Below are 22,841 nucleotides of genomic sequence, written 5' to 3' on the forward strand. Positions count from 1 at the left end.
GGCTCAGTCAGTTAAGCGCCTGATGTCGGCCAGGGTCATGATCTCAAGATTCGTGATTTTGAATCCTGCATGGGGCTTTGTGCTCACAGCTCAGAGCCTGGAGCCTGCTGTTTATTCTGTGTCTCCCTTGCTTTTTCTACCCCTCCCCTGCTTGCTTGCTCACACATGCACACATTCTCTCTCAAAAATAAATAAACATTAAAAAAGAATGGTGAATGTGAATGTATGTGTAAAAATAATATAAGAAGAGCAAATTTTGTTGGTATTTTCCCCCCTAAATACTAACATTTTAACATTCAAATCATGAATATTCTCATATGATGATATACTTAGTAGTTACCAAGGTCAGTGAGTGAACTATATAAATAAATACATATTTTATCTATCTATCTATCTATCTATCTATCTATCTATCTATACACACACACACACATACACACACACACACACACACACACACACACACATATATATGCAGGCTTACATAATTGTATGAAAATTCTTTCATTCAGGCAATCTCAGAGATAACTTGTCCTTTTTAAAACATGTCACTAGCCTGTTATTGACATTTTGGCTGAGAAATAGTGCTTAATCTTTTTTTTATCTTGACTGCATTACCAAGAATTAGTTGTCAGTTTCCGTAAATGATGATAGTGAACCCTCCAAAGGTCAGCTAATATCAGCATGACTCTGGTCTTTGTAAATAGTTAAATATTATGAGTTTATTTTGCAAATTGCCTAACTTTTCTTTTTGGAAAGTTGGGAGTTGCAGGTTTGAGAAAAGATTGGACAAGATTACAGCTACTCTCATTAATTCATGGATGATTGTTTGCTGCTAATAACTCTGTTACTAACTCCATAGTAAAGAGGAACAGACATGCTACTTTCTCAACCCCAGTCTCTTTCCCCATAGTCTATGCATATACTGTGTTTATTTTTAATGTTTATTGATTTGGGGAGGGGGAGAGAGAGAGAGAGAGAGAGAGAGAGAGAGAGAGAAAGAGAGAGAGAGAGGCAGACAGAGACAGACTGCAGGAAGTGGCAGAGAGGCAGGGAGCAAAGGAGAGAGAGACTCCCAAGCAGGCTCCATGCTATCAGTGCAGAGCCCCACGTAGGGCTTGATCTCATGAACTGTGAGATCATGACCTGAGCCAAAATCAAGTCTGATGCTTAACCAACTGAGCCACCCAGGCACGCCATGCACTGACTATATTGCTCTAATAGTACATTTATTTTCTTGTCAAGTGAAAAACAAAGGCTTTATATCTATTTTGTGTAAATAGTTGATTCTTATATTTGACTCATTTTTGTGCTTTTAGTTCTTTTATGCTGGGCTGGAATTTAAATAAATACATTACTAAATAAATTACTAAATAAATAAATAAATAAATAAATAAATAAATAAATACTGAATTCATTGAGCATTATTATGTGTCAGACATTTCACTGAGCATTATTAGTTCATTGTATTCCCTTAAGAACCAAATGAAGAAGTTAATGTTATTACATTTACTTTCCAGTTGAGGATAAGGTTTAAAAAGATTAAGTAATTTACCTGTTAGCATTAATCGAGTTATAAGTTAGATGTTTGATTATTAATTTATGGTATGATTATTAGCAATATTATAAAGTTGGGGTTAAAATCATTCACTTTAGATTTAGAAGCTCTTTTATGTAGATGACGGTGTTGTATTCATATCTACATCTCTATTATACAGTACAATGCTTTATTTTAGTAAACCATCCATAAATGTATTTGTATGAATACACATGACTTACCTTTATGAGTAAGGTTACCCTTTTTCTCTTATGAAACATTTAAGTTTTATAGCACCTATTGGTTTTATATAAATCAGTTTGTTTCTTATTTAAAGTTTACAGGTATTTTTAAGAACATAGAAATTTTAAGAAAATCATATTAATTTGCATTTTTCCATTTCAAAATCAATGAGTATAAATGAATATGAGTAATTTTTATGTGGATTAACTAAACAAAGATAAATTGAACATGGTATGACATTGTTTTATTTTTTCCATCTTAAATTGGAATAAAATATTTAATTTCATGAATTTGCGTGTCATCCTTGCGCAGGGGCCATGCTAATCTTCTCTGTATCGTTCCAATTTTAGTATATGTGCTGCCGAAGCGAGCACTAAAATATTTAATTTCAAATGTTCAGGCAGACAATACAGGATAATAAGCAAAATTTTTGTTACAATTAGATATCCACTAAAATTCTAAGCAAGACTTTTTGGTTTTAATGTTACGGCCCAGTCACAAAACAATTTTAAATTTGATTACTATAAAATTTAAAGGCAGGAGTGTTTATTTACATCTATCAGCTATGCTTATTTAGTTTTAAATTCTGCATTATTAAATTCTTCCACCACTTTCAATTCAAGATATAATTTAAACAGTTTAACTGAGTCTTTGACTGACTGAAAAGATGTATCTCTTATGATAAGGCAAAATAGGATATTTTTATTACCAATGTGGACTATTTGAGCACATTCTTAGATTTAGTTTATCAGAAAATCTGCACCCATCATTAAAATCACTTCTGGGTACAGGCACAAAATAATAATTAACTGAAATTCATCAATTATGATCAGGGAGAAGAGGCAGTTTTTGTTTAATAAGAGCTCCAAAGACATATATAAATGAAGTAAGATAACAATCTATATTAAAATGGTTATAATCACTAAATGGTTTCAGATCCTTAGCTAGCATGTTGTAGCATTCATAGTTCTTGGAAAAATAGCTAATATATAAATAAAATATTAATGTTTATGAATAATGCAAATCAAAAGTATGTCAATGCTGTATTAGCCTTAAGAATTATATGATAAAGTAACAATAAACTATCTGTGTATCTATCTATCCTGAAGATACACTTTTTTTCTTTAATTGAAGTACAGTTGACACTGAAGATATATGTCTTTCATTCCTTCATAAAAGGATCTGAATTACTGTTTGGAAAGATAGCTTAAATGAATGATCTAAAATTATTTTTTAGTTGAATGATTGACATAGAACACTAATATACATTTTTATATTTCTTAACTTCAAAATATCGCTAGATGTGTTACTATAACCAAAATAGATTATAATAAGTTGGCAGATACTCTTAACATTCTCCACATATTCCATATAGATACTCCATAACTGGTATCAGGAAATGATGCTATAGCCAAATAATATGATGAGAATAGTCCAGTTTCTGCCTCGTATTAAACTACTCCACATCTTAGTTTTTACTTTTATAAAATTATAACACGGAACGATACTTTTCAAAATACTTTTTAAATCTAATTTTTATGATTCGGTGAGGAGGTTTGAGAGCCTTTTTTCTTTTTTTTTCCTTTTTGCTTAAATAGTGTGAATGTTCTTTCTTTAGAATTTGTTAAGCTTGTGCAAATTTCTGCAAAATTCCCTTTAAACTGTTTCTATCCTTCAAGTAACATGATTCTTCTAAATAAATACAAGAGAGCAAAAAGGAAGTAGTTTCAAAAGTTAACGTGACAGTGACATTGGAGTCCAGAATGTATAGTTATTTTAGGCAGATTTCTCTCTAATATCGAGAGTAGTTTCTTTCATAAATCATAAGCTAGACACTTTCCATATTATGAAAAGTTCTATAACTAACATGGTTGAGTTTAGTATTAAAGTATGTAATATTCATGAACAGTGGCAAGTGTGTGATTTTGGGTAAAGTCTTTGATTAGGAAATAGTTAAATGTAGCAAATAATTCAATAACTCAGGTAGTTTTAAACATGTTAGTGACATAGAGAGTTTAGAATGTAATGAGAATAAATATAAGTTTTATAAATACAAGTCAATTTCCAAATTTCAAATTTCCAATTCTTCATTTATCATATTATTTAAGTAGTACTACTAACTGAAACAAATGCTGGAGTTACGAATAGTAATTACTAGGGAGAGTAAAACCCAATTCTCTTGTTTATAGAACTTGAATATTTCAAGTGATATTGATTAAAAGGTGGTGGGAAAGTCCATAGATTTATGGAATATTGCATTTGCCTCCCTTGACAAAGAAGTATTTAGTCTTGCCACTTATATTAGATTCCACAGTTAAGTCAGTGGCCATATAAAGATTTTGGATGCTTTTTAAAAATTAATAAATTGTATTTAGTTTATATCTGAAGAGGTTAAAAGGCTTGGTGATTTAAATATGGCAGTAGAAGTCCATGAACGTTATTATGTGCTTAGCAATATTTTAGGTGTTCAGACAACATGGATAAAGAAAGCACTTGGCCTCCATTCATATAGAGGATTATAGACAGTGGACACCAAACCCAACAAATGATTAAAACTTTTCCTTTTTTTTTTTTTTGAGTTTTTTTATTTTATTATTTTTCAAATTTACGTCCAAATTAGTTAGCATATAGTGCAACAATAATTTCCGGAGTACATTCCTTAATGCCCCTTCCTCATTTAGCCTATCCCCCCTCCCACACCCCTTCCAATAACCCTCTGTTTGTTCTCCATATTTATGAGTCTCTTCTGTTTTGTCCCCCTCCCTGTTTTCATATCATTTTTGTTTCCCTTCCCTTATGTTCATCTGTTTTGTCTCTTGAAGTCCTCATATAAGTGGAGTCATATGATATTTGTCTTTCTCTGACTAATTTCACTTAGAATAATACCCTCCAGTTCCATTACATAGTTGCAAATGGCAAGATTTCATTCTTTTTGGTTGCTGAGTAATACTCCATTATATATATATATCTATTTATATATATATATATATATACACATACATACATACACACACACCAAATCTTCTTTATCCGTTCTCCATCAGTGGACATTTGGGCTTTTTCATACTTTGGCTATTGTTGATAGTCCTGCTATAAATATGGGCGTGCATGTGTCCCTTCAAAACAGCACACCTGTATCCTGTGGATAAATGCCTAGTAGTGCAATTGCTGGGTCATAGGATAGTTCTATTTTTAGTTTTTTGAAGAACCTTTGTATCCTGTGGATAAATGCCTAGTAGTGCAATTGCTGGGTCATAGGATAGTTCTATTTTTAGTTTTTTGAAGAACCTCCGTACAGTTTTCCGGAGTAGCTGCACCAGCTTCCATTCCCACCAACAATGCAAAAGAGATCCTCTTTGTCCACATCCTTGCCAACATCTGTTGTTGCCTGAGTTGTTAATGTTAGCCATCTGACTGGTGTAAGGTGGTGTCTCATTGTAGTTTTGATTTGTATTTCCCGGATGATGAGTAATGTTGGGCATTTTTTCCTGTGTCGGTTGGCCATCTGGATGACTTCTTTGGAGAAGTGTCTATTCATGTCTTTTGCCCATTTCTTCACTGGATTATTTGTTTTTTGGGTGTTGAGTTTGGTAAGTTCTTTATAGATTTTGGATACTAATCCTTTATCTGATATGTCGTTTGCAAATTACTTCTCCCGTTCTGTCAGTTGCCTTTTAGTTTTGCTGATTGTTTCCTTCCTGTGTGGAAGGTTTTTATTTTGATGAGGTCCCAGTAGTTCATTTTTGCTTTTGTTTCCCTTGCCTCCGGAGACATGTTGAGTAAGAAGTTGCTGCGGCCAAGATCAAAGAGGTTTTTGCTTGCTTTCTCCTTGAGGATTTTGATGGCTTCCTCTCTTACATTGAGGTCTTTCATCCATTTTGAGTTTCTTTTTGTGTATGGTGTAAGAAAGTGGTCCAGGTTCATTGTTCTGCATGTGTCTGTCCAGTTTTCCCAGCACCACTTGCTGAAGAGACTGTCTTTATTCCATTGGTTATTCTTTCCTGCTTTGTCAAAGAATAGTTGGCCATACAGTTGTGGGTCCATTTCTGGTTTCTTTATTCTGTTCCACTGATCTGAGTGTCTGTTCTTGTGCCAGTACCATGCTGTCTTGATGATTTCAGGTTTGTAGTATAGCTTGAAGTCTGGGATTGTGATGCATCCTGCTTTGGTTTTCTTTTTCAAGATTGCTTTGGCTATTTGGGGTCTTTTCTGGTTCCTTACAAATTTTAGGATTATTTGTTCTAGTTCTGTGAAGAATGCTGGTGTTGTTTTGATAGGGATTGCATTGAATATGTAGATTGCTTTGGGCAGTATCAACATTTTAACAATATTTGTTCTTCCTATCCAGGAGCATGGAATATTTTTCCTTTTTTTGTGTGTCTTCTTCAATTTCTTTCATAAGATTTCTATAGTTTTCGGTGTATAGATTTTTCACCTCTTTGGTTAGATTTATTCCTAGGTATTTAATGGTTTTTGGTGCAATTGTAAATGGGATGGATTCCTTGATTTTTCTTTCTGTTGCTTTTTTGTTGGTGTATAGGAATGCAACCGATTTCTGTGCATTGATTTTATATCCTGCAACTTTGCTGAATTCATGAATCAATTCTAGCAGTTTTTTGGTGGAATCCTTTGGGTTTTCCATATAGAGTATCATGTCATCTGCAAAGAGTGAAAGTTTGACCTCTTCCTGGGTGATTTAGATGCCTTTGCTTTCTTTGTGTTGTCTGATTGCAGAGGCTAAGACTTCCAAACTATGTTGAATAACAGTGGCGAGAGTGGACATCCCTGTCTTGTTCCTGACCTAAAGGGGAAAGCTGTCAGTTTTTCCTCATTGAGGATGATATTAGCGTTGGGTCATTCATATATGGCTTTTATGATCTCGAGGTATGCTCCTTCTATCCCTACTTTCTGGAGGGTTTTTAAGAAGAAAGGGTCGGATGCTGTATTTTGTCAAATGTTTTCTCCGCATCTATTGAGAGGATCATATGATTATTGTCCTTTCTTTTATTGATGTGATGAATCATGTTAATTGTCTTGTGGATATTGAACCAGCTCTGCATCCCAGGTATAAATCCCACTTGGTCATGGTGAATAATTTTTTAAATGTATTGTTGGAGCCGGTTGGCTAATATCTTGTTGAGAATTTTTGCATTCATGTTCATCAGGGAAATTGTTCTATAGCTTCTCCTTTTTAGTGGGGTCTCTGTCTGGTTTTGGAATCAAGGTAATGCTGGCTTCATAGGAAGAGTTTGGAAGTTTTCCTTCCATTTCTATTTTTGGGAACAGCTTCATGAGAATAGGTGTTAACTCTTCCTTAAATGTTTGGTAGAATTCCCCTGGAAAGCTGTCTGGCCCTGGACTCTTGTTTTTTGGCAGATTTTTGATTACTAATTCGATTTCCTTACTGGTTATGGGTCTGTTCAAATTTTCTGTTTCTTCCTGTTTCCGTTTTGGTAGTGTATATGTTTCTAGGAATTTGTCTATTTCTTCCAGATTGCCCATTTTATTGGCATATAATTGCTCATAATATTCTCTTATTATTGTTTTTATTTCTGCTGTGTTGGTTATGATCTCTCCTCTTTCATTCTTGATTTTATTTATTTGGTTCCTTTCCTTTTTCTTCTTGATCAAACTGGCTAGTGGTTTATCAATTTTGTGAATTCTTTCAAAGAACCAGCTTCTGTTTTCATTGATCTGTTCTGTTTTTTTTTGGTTTTGATAGCATTAACTTCTGCTCTAATCTTTATCATTTCCTGTCTTCTGCTGGTTTTCGGTTTTATTTGCTGTTCTTTTTCCAGCTGTTTAAGGCGTAAGGTTAGGTTGTATATCTGAGATCTTTCTTCCCTCTTTAGGAAGGTCTGGATTGTTATATACTTTGCTTTTATGACCAGCTTTGCCACGTTCCAGAGGTATTTGGTTGTGGTGTTATCATTTTCATTGGCTTCCATATACTTTTTAATTTCTTCTTTAACTTCTTGTTTGGCCCATTCATTCTTTAGTAGGATTTTCTTTAGTCTCCATGTATTTGTTACCTTTCTAAATTTTTTCTTGTGGTGATTTCGAGTTTCATAGTGCTGTGGTATGAAAATATGCATGGTATGATCTTGATCTTTTGTACTTGCTGAGGCATGATTTGTGTCCCAGTATGTGGTCTGTCCTGGAAAACGTTCCACGTGCACTAGACAAGAATGTATATTCAGCTGCTTTAAGATGAAATTTTCTGAAGATATCTGTTAAGTCTATCTTGTTCAGTGTGTCAAAAAAACCCATTGTTTCCTTTTTGATTTTTTTATTACATGATTTGTCCATTGCTATGAGTGGGGTGTTGAAGGCTCCTACTATTATGGTATTATTATTAATGAGCTTCTTTATGTTTGTGATGAATTGATTTATATATTTGGGTGCTATCACGTTTGGTGCATAAATGTTGTTAGCTCTTCTTGGTGGATAGACCCCTTAATTATGATATAATGCCCTTTCTTCACCTCTTGTTACAGTCTTTATTTTAAAGTCTAGATTGTCTGATATAAGTATGGCTACTCGGCTTTCTTTTGTTGACCATTAGCATGATAGATGGTTCTCCATCCACTTATTTTCAACCTGAAGGTGTCTTTAGGTCTAAAGTGGGTCTCTTGTAAACAGTATATAGATGGATCTTGTTTTCTTATCCATTCTGTTTGTTACCATTTCTGACTTTTGATTGGAGCACTGAGTCCACTGACATTTAGAGTAAGTACTGAAAGATAGGAATTTATTACCATTATGTTGCTTGAAGAGTTGGAGTTTCTGGTGGTGTTCTCTGGTCCTTTCTAATCTTTGTCGCTTTTGTTATTTATTTATTTATTTATTTATTTATTTATTTATTTGTCATCTTTTCTCCCCTCAGAGAGTCCACCTTAAAATTTCTTGCAGGGCTGGTTTAGTAGTCACAAACTCCTTTAATTTTTGTCTGGGAAACTTTTTATCTCTCCTTCTATTTTGAATGACAGCCTTGCTGGATAAAGATTTCTTGGCTGCATATTTTTCTGATTCAGCACATTGAATATATTCTGCCACTCCTTTCTGGCCTGCCAAGTTTCTGTGTATAGGTCTGCTGCAAACCTGATCTGTCTTCCCTTGTAGGTTAAGGCCTTTTTTTCCCTTGCTGCTTTCATGATTCTCTCCTTGCCTGAGTATTTTGTGAATTTGACTCTGATATGCCTTGTTGTTGGTCGGTTTTTGTTGAATCTAATGGGAGTCCTCTGTGCTTCCTGGATTTTGATGTCTATGTCTCTCCCCAGGTTAGGAAAGTTTTCCACTATGATTTGCTCACATAACCCTTCTACCCCTATTTTCTCTTACCCTTCTGGGACCCCTATGATTCTGATGTTGTCCCTTTTTAATGAGTCACTGATTTCTCTAATTCTGAAATCATGCGCTTTTGACTTAATCTCCCTCTTGTTTTCTGCTTCATCATTCTCCATAAGTTTGTCCTCTCTATCACTGATTCTATGTTCTCGCTTGTCCATCCTTGCCGTGGCGGTATCCATTCAAGATTGCAGCTCAGTTATAGCATTTTTTACTTCATCCTGACTAGCTTTTACTTCTTTTATCTCCACAGAAAGGGACTCTAATCTATTTTTGACTCCAGCTAGTATTCTTATTATTGTGATTCTAAATTCTGGTTCAGACATGTTGCTTGTATCTGTGTTGGTTACATCCCTGGCTATCGTTTCTTCCTGCTGTTTCTTTTGGGGGTGAATTCCTGCTGAATTCCGTGGTTCAGGCTGTGCAGATTGTTGTGTTAATCCTCAGATCAGTTTTCTAGGTGTGCAGGATTGTTTAATGTTGGTCTGGCTGTATTTAATGGATGTGAGACACACAAAAAACTTCCTTGTTGTTCTGCTATCTTGGCTCCTTCCCCAACTTTTTCTTTTTTTTTTTATTTGAGCAGGATAAGAAAGATTGAGAGTATATATGATGGTCAGTATAGAAGTAAAGACTTGGAAGATGTGAGGAATTAGTAATTAATGATGACAAAATCTGGCGCAATAGGGTTGTAGACAGAGAGAGTGGTCCATGACAAGGAACATGCCTCTTATGTTGATCAGAGAGCAAGAATGCCAGTGTAGCTGGGTAGAGTGAAACACAGGGATAAGAGTAGAAAATAAGTCTGAAAGGCATAGGGAAGGGTCAGATTGGTTAGTGTGTTATAAACAAATCTAAGAACATTAGCTTTTAGTCAAATGAAATTGGGAGCCCTCTTAGGGTTTTCAGTAGGGGAATAGCATGATCTGACCTATGTTTTCATAGGATAACTCTGGCACGATGGTGATGGGTTTCTCGGAGAAGGATGGGAGTGTTCACTGTAGTGCAGGGCAGAGAAGATGATGGCATGAAATATTGCAGTAGCATGGTGAGTAGTGATAGTGGGTTCTGGTTATATTTTGAAGCTTGAAACAGTAGGGTTTGATAAGGGTTTGGATGTGATCTGTGAAAGAAAGAGACAAGTCAAGGATGACTCTAGGATTTTGACACTATAACAAGAGAGCGGGGTTTGCCAACACTGGATTTGAAGAATTTGTTAAGAGCAAATTTAGAGAGGAGTTTTTGGATTCAGTTTTGACGTTAGAAATATTAGAAATAAAAGGAGGATGTTTAAAGAAGATTTGGGTGCTACTTTATGTTTCAGGAATAGCAGTGAGGCTGGTGTGGTTGGAGGGCAGTGAGTAAGGGATGGTCTTTAGAAGATAAGATCTGAGAAGAGCCAGGGGCTTTTGGATTTTATTGTGAATAAGATAAAAGGGCATTGAGAGTTAGGAACAGAGAGGGAACAGATTAGATCTATAACCGAAAAGGATTACTGCTTTCTTGGGCTAGATATTTAAATATGGTATGCCTTATTTTCTTATGGGAAGAAGAAAGTAAATTCATTTATTTATTACAAAAATAATACTTGACTTAGAAGATAATATATTAATATCACCATTTTTTTAAAAATGTAATGACATTGTTATCCATGGACATAAGCAGTGACCCAGTAAATGAAACTCTAAATGAAACCAGTTGGTGGGCCTATTCAAAATCATAGAGAAACTCTAAAAGTAATTCAGTATATTTACCTTAATAGTTCTTAAAAAGGTTGATTTTTGTTTTTATGTAATAATATCAGACATGTAACAGCTGGTGTGGGTGTCTTCATTTTCATGTTGCTTTAGTGAGTATTAAGGAATATCAAGTCTTGAATCTTAAATGTGAAATTGATAAATATGTGAAAGGTTCATATAATTTTTCTAGGTCAAGTAAAATGGCATTTTACATAAGGATTATAAGAAATGATTGCAAGTATTGATTAACTACAGTTATGTCAAAGCAATTAAATATCTTAGACTGTAAGATGATGCATTCAATAAAATTTATTATGATTTGTATAGGTTGTGATAAGTTTTATCATTTGTACAGTTTGGTGAACTGAAAAACGAAAGTTCATGGTTACAAAATTCTGTAGCTCCTCTCATGAGGGGGTGGCATCTATTTCCACACCCCTCCAATGTGAGCTGATCTTGTGACTTGGTTTGGCAAACAGAATGGGGCAGATCAAGCTAGGTTCTTAAGAGGACTTTCAGTTGCCCTTATTGCCCTGAGACAGTAAGGAAGATGGTTTAGTCTATTTGAGGATAAGTGGTCACATGGAGAAAAACCAAGCCAGGCACACAGACAATGACGAACACTGGCCATTTGGCACAGGATTGAGGCCATCTTGGACCTTTCATTCTAGCCAGACTTCTAGTCCAATGAGCCACGTGAGCAAGCCTAAGAAAACCAGGGAAACTTCCCATGTAACACAGAATTTATCATGTGAAATGATAAATTTTTACTGTTTTAAGCCATTGAGTTTTGGGCAATTTGTTATTCAGTGATAAAAAACTGAAACGCATGAATGAAATACTTTTTGGAGTTTGCATATATTATCTGAGTATGGTTTAACCAGGTGTTTTTTGGTTCATTTAGCAGTTAGTTAATCAGTGCCTACCAAGCACTTTGTGCTCAGTGCTCTAGGAAATAAAAATGTACAGTTTAAATAGTGTCAGTAGGGTAAATAATAGTTGAGTTGGGATAATAAGTATTAAACTCTAAAAAGTGGTATTTGTATAAGACATGAACTCATAAGCTCTCAGAATTCAGCAGGAGCTTCTGGAATTTCTTGAAATTGAGATTCAATAAAGTCTATGAGGGAGCTTCATTTTTGAGCTAGGGTTCAAAAAATAGGAATCGTAGTAGGTGTTGCAGGAAGAGGGCTCTCAGTTGAAGGGAATGGATTAGGCAAAAGTAGAAATAGAGGGTAAGGATTATATACTATGATACGTATACGATGTAAATAGTAAGTGAAAGGGAGATAAGTTTGAGAAAACACAGATTAGATCCAGATGCTAGAGTCTAGTTAATTCTGTATGTATCACATATCTATTACCAAATAACAAGTCACCTAAAGAGGAGTGCCTTAAAACAGCATAGTTTGTTGTCTCTCACAATTCTGTGGTTGGTAACTAGGCAGTGTTTCTCCTGATCTCACCTTCAGTACTCTTGGCTTCAGTCATGTGATGGCCTGACAGGAGTTGGAGCATCCAAGGTGGCCCTACTCTCATGTCTAGCAGTTGGTGCTGGCTGTCAGCTGGGACATTTTGGTTTTTTCCACATGACCTGTAAGCCTTCAGTAGATCGTACCAGTCCGCTTCATAGAATTGTAGTCTCAGTCTTCTAAGATGGTGAGAACAAGAGCTTCAGGATCTTCTAAGATCCACACTCTGTGACCCACACAGCATCACTTCTATAGTATTCTGTTGGTCAAAACAAGTTATTAGGCCATTAAAATGTAAGGACGTGGAGAACTAGTTTCGCTTTTGATGGGAAGTACAGCAATACCACACTGCAAAGGGGTATGAACATAGGAAGACTTGATTTACTGGCATCTATCATAATAATCTATCACACCATGAATTAAAGAGTGTTGTTAAACAGTAAGAATCCAATGGCTGTTTTGAACCTGAGATTGGCGTATGTGTATGTAAGCTTTGTTTAAGAATGTGAATATGGCCCTTATGAATAGGTCATTTTAAATATGAGAGCAAACTGAAGAGCAGGAAGTAAGAGTAGGGGACTTTTCTAGTAGTTTAGGGGAAGATAATGTTTGAATTACAAAATGGACATTTTTATCTATAAGCAGGAATTGACATTTAATGTGTAGTTATGCAAAATATAGTAAGCCTTCACATTTGAATTTTTAAAGATGTATAATTTATCTTCACTTTTATTTTCTACTATAGTATAAAAGATAAGTATAAATTGTTTACATTTTCAAATATATATTATTGTAAATAAAATAAAAAACCTAATCCACAAAAATGTTTGTTATCAAACAGTTGTTCTCTTTGGTTATGGTAAGATTTTATCTGAATAGTATTATAATTAGCTTGACTATTATACTGCATAGGGGCAGCTGAGCAAATAACCTGATACAAATGAACTCATGTGACCTGGCAGGCAGCTCACAGAAAATTCCTAAGCATAGAACAAGGGCAATTTTTACATTCTGAAAACCTGGAGTTAAAAAAAGAAAAAAAAAAAAAGAAGGGGCACCTGGGTGGCTCAGTAGGTTAAGCGTCTGACTTTGGCTCAGGTCATGATCTCATGGTTCGTGAGTTCAAATCCTGCATTGGGCTCTCTGCTGTCAGTGCAGAGCCCGCTTAGGATCCTGTTTCCCTCTCTTTCTGCCCCTCCCCCGCTCAGTCTCACTCCTCTCTCAAAAATAAATGAAAATATTTTTTAAAAAAAGGAAAAGAAGAAAAGAACAGTTTCTGCCTCAGCAGTAAAATGATATCAAGTACTCTAGGCTTTCTCTTCTGTCCCTTGATTTAACTACTTGTGTGTTTACCCAACTACCTAACTATCCACCTGCGTATTCTCTGCCTTAGAAAAATAAAACAACAAAAAAATATTTAAGATAATTAAACATGTTTTGTATGTAACTTAAATAAATAAGAAAATTATCTTAAAAGGATAGAAAAGGAATTTCTTGAATTTAAATATTGAGTACTATTTATTCATGGTCGCCAAAATCACGCTATGTCCGCTCGTTGTGCATAGGGGTTGGAATGAGTGTCCAAAAGTAAACACAGATTGTTTTGCACAGATTTGTAGAGGAATAATTTACATGCCTTATAGTGCACTCATTTTAAGTGTAAATACCAACCATTTTAAATGCATTTACAGAGTTCTGCAATCATCACCACATTCCCGTTGTAGAACATTTTCTATTACTCTATTCCCACCATCAGCCCCAGGGAGCCACTGGTCTGCTCTGTTTCTCTTTTCTGGGCATTTTGTATTAACAGTATCATAAAGTCTGTAGTCTTGTACATCTGTCTTCTTTCACTCAGCATGTTTTTGCGATTTATCCATATTGTAACATGCATCAATACTTGTTTTTTTCCCCCTTGCTGAATCATATGCCATCATACACTGATTTATGTTACAGATATGATTTATGAGAGATATGACTTATATCTCCAAAAATGTACAATATATATGTTTATTTCATAGTGTCACCATGCCTTTTATTTATTTATTTTTGTTATTATTATTATTATTTTTTTAGCCTGTAGTTGGGCTATTTTTAATGCTATTTTAACCATTTTACTTTGGGGACATCTTGTAACAATTTCTATGCTACTCTCTGACTTAGCTTTGTACAGATGGTGATCTCTTGAGAGTGAGTTGGCACCTGTTAAATCCTCAAACCTTTCATGTATACATGAAACACACACACACACACACACACACACACACACACACACACACACAATATATACACACATATTATACAATAAGATAGCTTCCTGTAAAAAAAAAAAAGGCTATCACTCTTTTACAGGGAATAAATTTAGCAATTTCTGTCTCTATGTTCCCTGGCATGCATTCAAAATGTCTGTGTAAGTCAGCCATGAAATTCAGTCTATTCCTTTTACATTCTACTCAGGTATACTCTGTGATATTTTGGCTACAACTTTTGATTATTAATAAAAATAATATTATATTTGGTTAATTAGGTAAAAACTTAAAAGTTATGTTTTCATGAGAAAAAATATATTGTACAATATAAGATTCCAACTCACTGAATGTGCTTTATGTAATGTGCTTTGGCTTTCAAAAGAATAATAAATAATGTGCCCAATTTAAAAGTTTTAATTTTAATGCACATTTGTTTCCTTAGCATTTGTGGAATCCAACATCTTGAACGGATAGGAAAGAAGCTGAATCTCTTTGACTCCCTTTATTTCTGCATCGTGACATTTTCTACTGTGGGCTTTGGGGATGTCACGCCTGAAACCTGGTCCTCTAAGCTTTTTGTTGTTGCCATGATCTGTGTTGCTCTTGTGGTTCTACCCATACAGGTAAACACAGCCAGGTTAAGTTTTATAGAAATGTATAAAGCCTTATAAAATGAAATCTTCCATGCTTAGAATGAAATGTGGGTGGTTTATTAATCTATTAACACATGTTATTATTGTATCTAGTCAATTAATTAAAATGGCCTCAGGAAATTCCTTCTCACATTATATTAGAAACTGATTTTTTTACCCCTATTCATAAAGCTCACATCTCATTCCAGTTCTTGAAGATGTTTCTTTTATATAGAGGGTATTTAACTTGTTAATTATAAGATCACAGGATTTAGTTGTAATTATAGAATGATAGACCAAGGAAATAAACTTATGAAGGTTTGATTTCTTTTGATTCTTGAAATAATATAAAAGCTGAACATTGTAGTAAGTAAAAATGGATCGCATTTATTGGTCAACTAAAACAAAATCTGAAGATGATACATAAATATTATGCAACGTTTTGGGAGTGGATAAGGTGGTCGCAAAGGGACAGAGGTATAAAAGGAGACTAAAGATGAGTAGATGCGATCTGCAACTCGTTCTTACAGTGAGCTTTTGGGTGCCTGTGGGTGAGCAGGTTAGAAATAAGATATGGCAAATACAAATCAAATTTGTATCTTCCATTACAAACCCTTGGCCACAGTTTATGTAAGTATACTTTATGTAGGTATGAAAAAGATCTTCCCACTCCTGTTCAACCATGCGTGTATTCCTTCCTGACATCCCTCCTCTATTCCATCTACTTTCCTTACATACCAACTGCTGCTATGCAACTAGAATGTGGCCGTGTGTGTTGGGTATCTCTCATTGCATGAGATGTGTGCTGAACTTGGTAGAAAAATGTAGAAGAAATGCCATTGAGGTTTTTCTCTTTGATGCAGGGCATGGCACATCATGGCTGCCTGCTTTCCTGGGCGTAAAGCAGAGGCACAAACCTTTTAGTGTTAGTAATATAATAGGAAATTCATATTAATATGTTTCTATAGAGACCTGAAACCCCCAAGAAGCATTAGCGACCTCTGCAGCAATCACATGAAAAGTCTGTTATTGAAGGGAATGTGGATAATTTGAATCTCAATGAGTTCCATCTAAGAAATTGAGTATATCTAATAAACAATGGATGTATTGCATTGGTTTTTATTTTCATGCCTAGTGTTTTTCATTCATATGTGGAAAATGCATTACAGTTTGAACAGCTGGCCTATTTGTGGATGGAGAGACAAAAGTCAGGTGGAAACTATAGTCGACATAGAGCTCAAACTGAGAAGCATGTTGTTCTGTGTGTCAGTTCACTGAAGATTGATTTACTTATGGACTTTTTAAATGAATTCTATGCTCACCCAAGACTTCAGGTACATTAAAATTATGTTATGCATTTTACTGGATCATACCTAACATATTGTCAAAGTCAATTAACTGAAGGTGCAGCCTGCGTTCTGGAAGATTTTATTTATATGCTCCAATTTAGAAAGAGTAAATGAAGAACTACAAATATAACCGGGAACATAGAAAAAATGCTTAAAGAATACACAGTATTTTAAGTTTCCTTCTGTATCTACACTAAAAGACAGATGGAATTATGTTAATGCTACAGAGAAAGGTTTTCTTTGAATTAAAAGGATTGTTTTTTTTCTCTTTTGGGTAATGTATAAATGATATTTTTATGAAACAGTGAAATTTAAAATAAAATATGAAACAATGAAAAAGTAATTTCACAGTATCATCTACTTGAAAATATCAAAAATTTTATCAAGTGTTGCTGATAGAAATGTAGAAGTCTGAAATTTCCATTTTTTCCTTTGTTTCCTAGAATGTAACTAGGTCGTATAGTAGCAATGAATCACCAAAAATTGGACAATAACTGGCTGAATTGAGAACACTAATTCAGAAAAAAAAAATCTCTTCATCTGTCTATGCAGATAAAATCTTCAGATACTTTTCCACTTGCCATGGTAGTGGGCCAGTGTAGATTTAGGTAATCTCCTTTCCTGCTTAATGCACTTAATTTAGGTCAAACAGGAAAGAGCTACTTGAATGTCTTGTATTTCCTCAGTCAAGTTGTCAAGAGGTTGGACAATCTTAAGGTCAAGACAGTACTGAGTACAGTTCTAATTAGATCTCCCTTAAATTGACTTTTGGAGAACTTTAAAAAATTTTTATTATTTATTTATTTGTGTGTGAGAGAGAGACAGAGTGTGAGTGGGAGTGGGGTAGAAAAAGAGGAAGGTACAGAATCTGAAGCAGGTTCCAGGCTTTGAGCTGTCAGCACAGATCCCCGACAAGGGGTTCGAATCCATGAACCATGAGATCATGACTTGAGCTGAAGTTCAGCCCTTAACCAATTGAGCCACTCAAGTACCCCACACTGGAGAACTTTTAAAATACTTAAAAAAATATTTTTAAAAATGCAATTTATAAGTGATACTTAAATTACATGATACATTCTTTTGTTTTCATATAATTTGCATTTTTGAAGAAATACCATATTTATTTTTATTATTATGCATATTAAATAATTGCAGGTTTTCTCTTTATAACCCGTAAAGAAAATCTGTTTTGGGGAAAATTTGAAGCCCCAAATTTTGATATATAGTAATTTATTCTGATAAATATCAATATGGAGAGTTCTCAAAACTGCCCAGATTTCTACCGGATATATTTTAGAGTGATAAAATGGTGAATGTTTACCACAGAATTGTAATTCCTATAACCTGTGTATTAAACTATTTTATCACTCAGAATACCTTTGTGTTTTCTCCAAAGGACCATTATTTTGAAATACATGATCTTAAACTGTTAAATTTACTTTGTATTATCAATATTCTTATGAATCCTTATCCATTCAGATATTCATCAGAGATTTTTCATTATTATCAATAAATAATAATATGACCAAATGATATAAAACATCATCATAGTTTTTCAAACAGTAAGTAACAGTTTGAAGTATGAATTGATTTTTAAGCACCTCTTCCCTGTGTGTATCGTATATTTTAGAATTAGCCTGAAGTTATTACTGAAAACTTCATAGGCTGGAAATGTATACATAGTAAGCACCGGTTACTTTCTCTTCATGGTACTAATGAGACTGAAAAAGATCAGGATTATTGTATTTTGTTTTATGTGATTTTTATATGTCTCAGTTATGTTTATTATAGTGTCATGTTAATTAATACATGACCAGGTTTTAAATGCAGATTTTTAATTACTAGTGAAAGTTTATTTCTCTTTCACTGTATTTCTAAATGTTCTTAGACATTCTGTTTACTTATGTAATATAAAACACAGCATTATTGATTTCATCCTATTGCCCATTTTATTTTGAACAGGATTATTATGTGGTGATTTTGTGTCCTACTGAAATGGATGTGCAAGTTCGGAGGGTACTGCAGATTCCAATGTGGTCACAAAGAGTTATCTACCTTCAAGGCTCAGCCCTTAAAGATCAGGATCTGTTGAGAGCAAAGTAGGTATCCCTATCTATTTTCCATCTTGCAATACTTTAATATCTTTTCTCTCCTCCAAATTTTAGCGGTTTTCTTCTTGAAAGGTGTATTTAAGTACTTTTGAATACAGGGTCTTGCCTTTATCCTACTGCTGGTCAAATTGAAAGGTTAAAAATATAAAACCAGTGTTTTGCTCCTCTTTCTCAGTGCGAGGATATTCAGTGGACCGTGTTCACACAACACAATAAGGAGTGTGGCATGGTGTAATTAGCTGAGTTATCCAGACCCACTGTTAGAGTAGTCTCTGAATCCTTGAATACTGTTTTTATTCCACAAATAAAAATCTTGTGCCAAACATTATGTGAAATGCCAAAGCAGTTTGAGTCACGGTTTAAATTTTTAGAGTTTGTATTATATAGTGGGCAGATGACACTTCTGTTGCCTGGTGTTAGAGTTGTCCCTGGGGGCTGGAGGAATCAGAAGAGTAACTGAGTCTTAGTTGCTCTTTTCCTGTTGCACATGTGCTAGCCAGCCTCGCTTGAAGGTGACATAGGCATAGGCATTTGTCACAAATCATGGGGTCGTTCCATATAAGCAGAGTGAAAGCATGATTGGGCAGACCATGGACACCAGGGAGTCAGGGCATCTGCAAACAATACCCATAGCTTCAGAAGCCAGAAGAAATCTTTAGCAGAGGTGGTTTTGCTCCATGTTTTTTGTTGCTTTTAAAGTTTTAAACATGTCTTTGTTGGGGAGGAAAAAATATCTTGTCCCTTTCTAGGTCCTTCTAGCTGGACTAAGAATCAAATTGACAAGAGACAGATTAACAAGAGAAAATCAAATTTAATAGTTCATGTACAGGGAATCCATACGGATGTGGAACTTTCAAAGATAGTTAGGCAAAAGGAGGTATATATGTCATTCTGAACTAAGGAGAAGGGGTAGAGGAGAAGGGGTAGAGGTCTTCCAAGGGAAGGAAAATAATTTACAGGAAGATGAAAAAGAATAATTAATTTGGTAAGCATATGTTTGCTGGGCCACTCAGAGAGAATGGGACATGGAAGATTTTGATCAAACAGGCCTTGCTAGGTTCCTCCCTCCCTATCCTACCTAGCTTATATCCTAAGGTAGTTATCTATGGTGATAGCTCTCTTCCTGGAGCAGATTTTCTCATCTAATCTAAATTCTTCTTAGGCAGTGAGGAGGGAGATAAAGACCTTTTCCCGAATCTGCTGGGTTTTGATTGCTTTTTAGCTTAAAATAGTCTTCATGCCAAAGTGGCCCATCTTGGGGTGGCCTGCCCTTGGATCCTACATCTACATATTTATCCTTGAGTTGTCTTACAAAGTCGTTTAAATGTGTCTCCTCACTGAATTTTAGAGCATACGTTTTTTTTTTTCTTTGTTGTTGTTGTTTTATTTTTTTCTGGCTGTCTTGGTACATGTGTTAATGGGTATGGGTGTGTTTGTGCATGTTCTGTGTGTGTGTACGTGTGTGTGGTGTGTATGCGTATGTGTGTGCAGGATGGTGATGGAAAAGAACAGAAGAAAATTCTCAAACTCTTTTTTGCTACATACTCCTGCAAGTTGATGACTAGATATTTTGTAACTGGAACTTTGACATTACTTTTGATTTAGATGCAACAGGTCACTTAAAGTGAGATCTTCAATGATTTAATGCCTTCTGAAACAAAAAAGTTAGTAGAAACTATCAGGATATAATGAATGGTGCATAATTAGGAAATTTAGTTTCTTTGAAAATATATTAATTTTTTTGGCGGATTAAATACTTCATAGTTGTCACTGTACGTACAGTAGTTAAGTCAGATTCTCCCAGTACCTCAAGTAAAAGATGACTTTAGGTGTTTGCTATTTGCTATCTAAATGCATTATTTGGGAACTCTAAAAAAATAGTTGCTTAGGCACTAACATAACTTGGATCTTTATATTCATCTGCATCAGTAATCAATATGTTTATTTTATTGTATACATTAAGTTCTTCACATAAGAATAATTCCCATATTATGTTCACTATGAATTTATGTGATAAATGAAGCCTTTTCATTATGTAATAAAGTAAGCTCTTAGAATTATCTGGTAGTATTTTAGCTTGATACTATAGAAAGTAGCAGAATTTGCTGCCCCCAAATGTGCCTCCAAGGCAGGATTATCACAAGCTGGTTATTTTTAAGGAAACAGTAGACTTAGGAAAAACTGAAAGCCAAGTAGAAGTTAACCCTTTTTGTAAGGGATATTTACATTTGTAAGGAACATCTCAATCCATAAGGCTGGCTCCCCCTCAGTGCCTGGAAGAGGAGGATAACTCCATCTCTGGAAATTTTTGTGAATGAGAAGGCAAAGACCTAAATCTGCATAACAATCTTACCCTTGTTTACTGTGCTCTCCTGATAGGTCCCATATCTGGTTCCCCCTACCTTTAGCCAAACATCTTTTGTCTTTAGCTGAAGAAGGAGTTTAAGGTGGTGGCCTCATGGGAGAGGAGTTAATAGTTTTCCTTTGTGTCTCCCACTTGTACCTTATACAGAAAGTATATGTGTTATTAACTTGTTTGTTTTTCTTCTGTTAATCTGTCTTTTTATTACAGAAGGGGTCTCAGCCAAGAACCTAGAAGGGTAGAGGGAAAATTATTTGCTTATATATTTATTAATTTCACAATTTAGAATTAGCATAATTCATTTATTATTAATAGTATTAAAATGATTTCTCAGCAAAATCAACCACATTTACAAGAATCATTCATTCATTGGAAATTAAAAAGGATGATAGTGAGGATGAGAGAGGTAGCAGGCTGGTAATACTAAAAAATCTGGGTTAAGAAAGAAGTATTCATTTTATGTTCATTTCTTATCCTAATGTCATATAAAGATTTGGGATTTAATGTTAACTAATACATTCTTCAACACAATTTCCCATGCAAGAAACAAGGAGTAGGATTCTCCAAACCAGTTCCAAAGGTCAGTTGCATGAATTTTGAATTGCTTTGTTGAAGATGATGTTTTGAAAATGTTATGCAATACTCATTTTCTTATAACCATGGCTTAGTATTTTTTCCAAAACTGTTTGGTTTGGTCTAATTTCATGGACTTTTCTCTTTTCGCTGCATAGAAAATATAATTTTTGGGAGGGGGGGAAGGTTTATTTTATCATAATGAACCAAAAAGACAAAACATTTCTTATTTTGAAATTAACGTTTTGATGTTTTTATTTTTTTTAAGGATTTTTAAAAAAATTTTTAAGTAATCTCTACACACAATGGGGGGCTTGAATTTACAACCCCTGAGATCAAGAGTCGCATGCTCTAGGAACTGAGCCAGCCAGGCACTCCAACATTTTTAGGTTTTTAGAACATTATTCATCAAGCACTGAAACATACCATTTACCACCAAATTTAAGAAATGTAGAACTTTAGCATAAGGGACAGTGGTTTGGAACAAGATGATGAATCATCTCCAAGAAATGTAAATGTATAGTAGAGTTTGACTTAAGAATACTAATTAGCTCTGTTCCTTCTCTCCTAGTTAATTGAGTAACTTTGCAGTTAAAATGTAACTAATCATAAAATAAAGACCAGTACAACTCCCTGAATTAAAAAAAAACACATACATGAAAAAATATATAATCACAAAATTTGAGTATTTTTTTTTTTTACTTTTGTCATTATGATCTATTGAGTTATAGCCAATTCAACAATTGTTTTGTTCACAGTCAAGTCCAGTCATGACCTGCTAGAAATCTAACTTTCATTTAAGACTAAGGATACTCATAGTTTATTTATACTTTGTGTACATTGGATTAAGCATTGGGATTCTATTTTTCAGCCAATACACAGATATTTCAGTGTATGATTATTTTGTTTTTCTGTCTGTATTTAGGATGGATGATGCTGAGGCCTGTTTTATTCTGAGCAGCCGTTGTGAAGTGGATAGGACATCATCTGTAAGTTTCTAAATTTTCTTTCATAAATTGTGCTTCTTACCTTAGAAGATTGTTTTTTGGATTTTTTTAAAAAAATCTGCCAATGTTAAATATAGGTGACTTTAAAATATTACTAAAGGGAAGCAAATATCTCTGAACAGTCTTTGCTATGATATATGAATAGTTGCATTATGGCTTATATCAGTAAAACTGTTTTTGAAGTAGTTTCTACTAATTCTTGGGTTTTCCATTGATCAAA

The 22,841-nt window shown here is 34.5% G+C and overlaps 1 protein-coding gene and 1 non-coding gene across 13 annotated transcripts in view; one reads left to right on the plus strand and one right to left on the minus strand.

The window, feature by feature from the left end:
- Positions 1-22,841, plus strand: part of KCNT2 (potassium sodium-activated channel subfamily T member 2) — a 361,485-nt gene that overhangs the window by 153,234 nt on the left and 185,410 nt on the right. For all 12 annotated transcript variants that reach the window (XR_005784134.1, XR_005784135.1, XM_040453583.1 and 9 more), the window contains 4 exons: positions 15,030-15,210; positions 16,389-16,553; positions 18,531-18,667; positions 22,540-22,603. Coding sequence is in view for 10 of the 12 variants with exons in the window: in XM_040453583.1 (XP_040309517.1) it covers positions 15,030-15,210; positions 16,389-16,553; positions 18,531-18,667; positions 22,540-22,603 (547 nt within the window). In the remaining 2 variants the exon portion in view is untranslated. The remainder of the gene's footprint in view (positions 1-15,029; positions 15,211-16,388; positions 16,554-18,530; positions 18,668-22,539; positions 22,604-22,841) is intronic.
- LOC121016187 (U6 spliceosomal RNA) lies at positions 2,048-2,154 on the minus strand. Its single transcript, XR_005784150.1, has one exon. It is a non-coding gene; the product is annotated as a U6 spliceosomal RNA (small nuclear RNA).

Source organism: Herpailurus yagouaroundi, unplaced genomic scaffold, assembly GCF_014898765.1.
Source record: "Herpailurus yagouaroundi ecotype Mexico unplaced genomic scaffold, PumYag 209, whole genome shotgun sequence".
In the NCBI taxonomy this organism is placed as follows: Eukaryota; Metazoa; Chordata; class Mammalia; order Carnivora; family Felidae; genus Herpailurus; species Herpailurus yagouaroundi.